We start from the raw sequence: 5,929 nt of genomic DNA, 5'->3' as shown, positions 1-5,929 counted from the left end.
GTACGGGGTTCGGTTCGGGTTTCCGGATCCAGATCGCGGGTCGGACTTCGTCCTCTTCGCCCGACTGCCTGCGCGATTTTCCGGCGGTCCCTCTCTCTCTTCGACAACGTCGTCCCGACGTCTTTTTTCCCTCTTTTTTTTTCCCGTTCCCGAGCTTATCCTTCACCCTAACCCCGTTTTTGGTACCGATTTTGTTGGTAAGGGCCTCGCACTCCCGGATCTGGAGAAGCTCGGAAGTCCGCCGTTCCGTCTTCCTTGCCGACGGTGTTCAGCGTACGGGATTCGCGTAGAACCTACTCCTGATGTGTGTAAAGGGTTCTGGGATTACTTTTGTGGTGTGAAATGGGGGTTTTCGACGTCGATTCGTACGATTCGGCTTCGCCGGAGTTCCGTCGGTTTTCTGTTCTCTCTCCTTTTTCCTTACCGTTTTCGTTTCTTGCAGGTTCTTTCAGGGTGGCTGAAGGTCGGGGACACGATTTTGTGGCATCCCAGCCCTCGGCCGTCCTTTGTGGGTCGTGTGTGAGCGAAAACTCCGGCGTTCGCTCTGCTGACGACCATCATTTTTTTTTTTTTTTCCGATTCCGTTACACAAATCGTATTAAATTGTCATAGGGGCAATCTCCCAAGATAGTTGAGGAACGTAAGCACATGACATTAGTGTCGTACGCTTCTATAGTTGGGAGTTTGATGTATGTGCTATGGTATGCACTAGACCTGATATAACACATGCAGTGAGGGTTGTTAGCAAGTACATGGCAAACCCATGAAGAGAACCCAAATACATGGCTTCTAAGATATTGGCAAACCCATGAAGAGAACCCAAATACATGGCTTCTAAGATATTTGAGAGGTACATCGAGTACTTCACTTTGCTATCCCGCTTCTTTAACTCATAATTTATAATGAAAATGATTTTGAGTGCATTATGTTGTTCCTCTGTTCTTCCACTGTACAAATCCTTTAATCAATTTCAACCGCACCAATCACTTCACTGCCAAAACGTAAGAAACAACTTACACAACTACAACAGATTACACCACATCACATCACACCCTTCCTTCCTTCCTTCCTTCTCACTAGGATCATATTATCATAGAATCCTCAATGGTTTTGGTCAACAGACAATTTATGTGGATTCATTTTATGCTTTTTGCAACGCGCGAGACGAAACACCGTGTACAAGTCTCACAAATCCCAGGAAGCTAAGCTTCCCGTCCGAGTGTCTGATCCAGTCCTGGACAACCACATGAACCGGTACCGATGGACTAAGTCCGAGTTCCTGACACACATAACACATAACTCATATCACAAAACAACCCACTCCAATCACATTAATATACCATCATTATCGAAAGCATACCGACGCAAGTTCCTCGATCATTATGGGGCGATTCCCATCCTTATCGAAAAGATCGTAGGCATGTCGGGCATGTTGTTCCCAGTTCTCCATTCCCTCTAGTTGATATATACTTATGGCAGCTGCACAGAATTCTTCAAAATCTAATTTTCTGTACTGAATGGAACTAACCTGGCAGAGGCAGAGGCAGAGGCATACACACAACAACAACACTTGTTTTCAACCACATATTAGCAGGCAGCAGCATTGAAACAAAAGAAGAGAACACAAGTCTTACCATGTTGCCGTACTCTACAACTCTCGAATCCTTCATGGCATCCGTTGAATTCTTGATTAAGGCCTGCCAAGTTTTAATCTCATTACAATCAACTTACTTTCAACTCTCTTATTCTTGTGTATGATACCAGAAAAAAGAAGCAACCGTCTTGAAGTTTTGCATGGAAATGAACCCGTTCTTGTTCGGTCCTAACACCGTAAATTGCTTCTCAAGATATCCCAGTCGAACAGAGTTTAATGTCTTTGCAACCGCCTGCACAAAAATTAATGTCCCAAACTAGTTAGTTAACAACCTAAGCCCACCGCTAGCAGATATTGTCCTCTTTGGGGAGAGGTTTTTATTAGGATTGCACAACAACGCACACACTCGATCAAGATGAACACAAAGAACAGGAGAGAGAGAAAATTCAAGGATGAATATTGGCTAAAGGTTTTATTGGTCACTTTAGGTACGTACCATGTATGTCTACCAAATCTTTACGAAGTATCTACCATATAGATCTCTGCACGATGTTTACGAAATATATACCTATATATCTACAAGATCTTTTACTATCAATAGACATCAGGGTCTATATCCCAACAGTTTCCACACCATTATAAAGAATGATTCATTCTCTTCTCCAACGGATGTGGGATCTCACACGATCACACACTCATCATAAATCATACAGCTACGTGAATGAGATTGAAGAGTACAATAATACACTTACGCCCAATGCCGATTTACGCAGCGAAGATGAGCAAATATAAGCTCTGACAAGCTTGTAAGTGATTGTATCCAATGGGATCTTGATATCTTGATGATCAGCTAACCAGGGATGGCCTACATGCAAGAAATGTTGTTTGAGCTTCACAAAACAAAACAATTAAAGAAAGATTCTCATAAACATACACAGGGCTTGAGCAGCAGTCAATCTCTTGCGGTAGTCTTTGTTCAACAATCTCTTCACAAAATCAATTGCATCAGAGGATAAACTAGGCCATGGGGATTCCTCAAAGTTCGGATCCGCCTTTAGAACAGCTCGGAAAATGCCAGATTCCGTTCGGGCCCAGAATGGTCGACTTCCACACAAGAGAATATAAGCAATTACACCAATACTCCACATGTCTGCCTCCGTTCCATATGATCTATGTAAAACCTCAGGAGCAACATAATAAGCACTTCCCACAATGTCATTCAATCTCTCATCTGCACAAACAATAAAAATAAAACCTCAGAAATCCACTGTGTGCCTTCAGATAGGTGATTTTGAATAGAAACAATCGTTCAGAATCCAGACCCGGTTTCACGTAATCAGAGAGCCCGAAATCGATAGCTTTAAGAGTGGATCTCTCCTCCTTGGATGTAAAAAGAAAATTCTGAAGCAAAAGCAATAATTATCCAACTTTAGAGATACCCTCCAAGAAATGAATGGGACAACAAGTGGTATCACAGTTTTTGGTTGTGGTATCACAGTTTTTGGTTGTGGTATCATTATGGCACAACAAGTGGTATCAAAACATTGAAGGTTGTAGCATTTCGGCGCACAACCAAATAAGCAAAATTGGTAGTTTTGTATACCTCAGGCTTGAGGTCACGGTGAACCACACCTTGAAGGTGACAGTAGGCGACCACACTCAAAATCTGAACCATAATAATTTTTGCATCTTCCTCAGAATACTTGCCACCCCTAAAGAATTGCACAAGAATAGCAACAACTAATAAATGTGTACCAAAGATCCTGAAAATTCAATCTAGAAGCATATAAGGATAGATACCTCGAAAGTATCCGATCGAGAAGTTCGCCTCCTTCGCATAACCTGAAGCACAAACATAATGAAATGAAATGGGAAATGGTTGTGTGAAGCATCACCAAGTCGTAGCTTAGATGGATATAAACTTACTCCATCACAATGTACACATTATCTTGATCTTCAAATGCATCGTAGAATTGCACCAAGTTTTTGTGTCCGGTGAGGGCTCGCAGTATTTTCACTTCCCTTCTCACATCCTCAATAGCTATTGCTGTAGTCATCTGCACATTATTTTCATCATTGTGCATAAACACACAGTCTACTATCCACAACCATAGATTAAACCAAAAATGTAAAGAAAATCATGAGGTGTTCATAAATCTAATAATGAACAAAGATGATGATGAACAGAGATTATGAAGTTAGTGAAGCAACCTTGGATTTGGGAATGATTTTGACAGCAACTGGGTGGCCTTTGAGAGGGCCTTTTTTGGCGGTGGCAGAGGAAGTGTAGCCGAAATGGCCGCGGCCGAGTTCGTGAGCAAGGTCATAGTGGGCGGCAAAGTGTTTGGAGTAGCCGAAGTTCTTATCCAACCCCACATCGCACTCGGTTCCTTCAGGGATAGAAGCCTCATTGGGCTTGACGGAGGCATGGCGGCGAGCGAGGAGAGCCCGAATGTGCTTGGCCGGAGAGGGCGGCGGAAAGGGGCGCTTGAAAAGACGGAGAGGGGTGGAGTTAGCCGGAGAGGAGTTGTTGAAGAGATTGGACAGAGGGCTGGGGCTGTAAAAGGGGAAATTAGTAGGGGTTTCCGATTGGATCACTGAATCATGATTTTGTGAAATGGGTTTTGGGTTTTCTTGAATGGCCTTTCCATGACACAGTCCCATGGAATCCGAAATCCACTTGAACACAAACACACGAACACACAAACACACACACACACACTAAAACCACTCACGGATTCATACCATTTCCAACACTCACAAAACTTGGCTGAATTCGTATTGATCGACAAAATGAGAGAAAGAAACAGAGAATTGTAGAAGAAGAAGAAGAAGAAGAAATTAAAAACAAAAGTAAGGGAAAGATGCTTAGCAGAGGCACCAAGAAAAAGCAAAAGAAAAGCAGAGAGAGAGAGAGAGTTACAAAGCTTTTCTCCCCCACAATGCCCAATGTGCTTACTTCTTAATTTGATTTGCCTTTTAGTCTTCACAATAATGGAAGGAAGTGGATCCTTCCACCCTCTCTTTATTCCTCACCAATAACTAACATAAAACCTTCTTCTTCTTCTTCTTCTTTTTAAATCAAAACATTATTCATTTCAGCTGAGGTTTCATATGATACATCAACAATCAATGATCCAAACATGTTATTTTACGAAACATGTTCCTCTCGACGTCAAGAATACGCCTCATAGAATCCACATGCAAAGAAAAATAACATGATACAGAGGGAAAACAAGGGAGAAGAAGAAAAGATTGTCACGACGCCGACAATCACCCCGTCGAAACTCATTGCGTCGTATAGTGTAGATAACGTCATGGAAGAGAGGACTAACATGTCAGGGAACACTATGATGCACACAAGTGATTACTACTGAACAATGTCGTAGTTTGTCGGCCAAGAGGATGAATTAATAGCCAGCTCTAGTCTCTATGTCGTTTTAAAGATGTTTTCAAACACGTAAGTACCATGACAAGTGCATAGGGTAGTCACACTTTTTTTTTTTTTTTTTAATTTAAACGTTTAATTATTTCATTTAGTTCATTATTATGTCGTGAACACGTAAGTCAATGAATGTATTTTAAAATGAAGTTTATGTTTTATGAATATTTAAATAATGTATTTCCGCCTTCAATGTTCATGATATGTACACAGTATCGACCATAAACATAATAAACATCTAATATTTACTAAAACATAATGCCCCACAAATATATTCTACTCTTAAGCTCATGATTGGCCTAATCCAACCCAAAAGAGGCCAAACCTTATCACTAAAATTATTGCATACAATCATTGAACTTGATACGAGAGATTAAGTTGACGAGTCTACAAAATTAACCCATAACGAGACCAAAGACTTTGAGAAAGAGATCATCGAAGCACGAGCACATAACTAACTTATAATGAAAAATTAGTCACAATGAATCGTTACTTTATTGTTTCTAGATTTATAAAATTCAAATAATGTTGCAGCTAGTCTTGGGTGTGTCTCTGATTACCATGAATCAATTAATGATCAGTATAATAATTAATAATTAATGAATAGGTTTATTAATTAATTTCAATCAATTATCATCACATGATACTTTTTCTCAAAGGATTTGTATATGCATACATAAATTCACTAGACAGGCTCGTATACATACCCCTAGACCTGATGGGCTAACATATAATGATACTGTCAGTCGGAACCCAACGAAAAAGAAAAGGTACACGTCTATATCTACCATATTGGAGAAGTAATACATGCTCGTGTGACATACAACATTACATGAGGTGGTACATTTAACACCATGGTTCAGTGTAATGATACACGAAGGATTTTCATACTC

The 5,929-nt window shown here is 40.7% G+C and overlaps 1 protein-coding gene across 1 annotated transcript; it reads right to left on the bottom strand.

The window, feature by feature from the left end:
• Positions 1-884: 884 nt before the first annotated feature.
• Positions 885-4,687, bottom strand: LOC111780446 (CDPK-related kinase 1). The gene is made up of 11 exons (XM_023660863.2): positions 3,806-4,687; positions 3,521-3,651; positions 3,395-3,436; positions 3,198-3,306; positions 2,917-2,995; positions 2,529-2,825; positions 2,347-2,459; positions 1,779-1,886; positions 1,635-1,697; positions 1,361-1,528; positions 885-1,279 (listed from the first exon to the last, which is right to left on the bottom strand). Exons 1-11 carry the CDS (start codon positions 4,256-4,258, stop codon positions 1,142-1,144), a joined length of 1,701 nt encoding a protein of 566 aa, XP_023516631.2. The 5' UTR covers positions 4,259-4,687; the 3' UTR covers positions 885-1,141.
• Positions 4,688-5,929: the final 1,242 nt, after the last annotated feature.

Source organism: Cucurbita pepo, chromosome 3 (genome assembly GCF_057944985.1).
Source record: "Cucurbita pepo subsp. pepo isolate OVF chromosome 3, ASM5794498v1, whole genome shotgun sequence".
NCBI lineage: Eukaryota > Viridiplantae > Streptophyta > Magnoliopsida > Cucurbitales > Cucurbitaceae > Cucurbita > Cucurbita pepo.
The sequence above is the reverse complement of the archived record's forward strand: the minus strand, read 5'-3'. Positions and strand labels throughout refer to the sequence as shown.

Excerpts from the sequence above, each read along its gene's own strand:
- LOC111780446 (XM_023660863.2), bottom strand. The coding sequence starts at position 4,258 with ATGGGACTGTGTCATGGAAAGGCCATTCAAGAAAACCCAAAACCCATT. Across the intron at positions 2,826-2,916 it reads CTCTGATTACGTGAAACCGG|ATGAGAGATTGAATGACATT; the intron begins GTCTGGATTCTG and ends TTGTTTGTGCAG. Across the intron at positions 1,887-2,346 it reads TGCGTAAATCGGCATTGGGC|GCGGTTGCAAAGACATTAAA; the intron begins GTAAGTGTATTA and ends ATTTTTGTGCAG.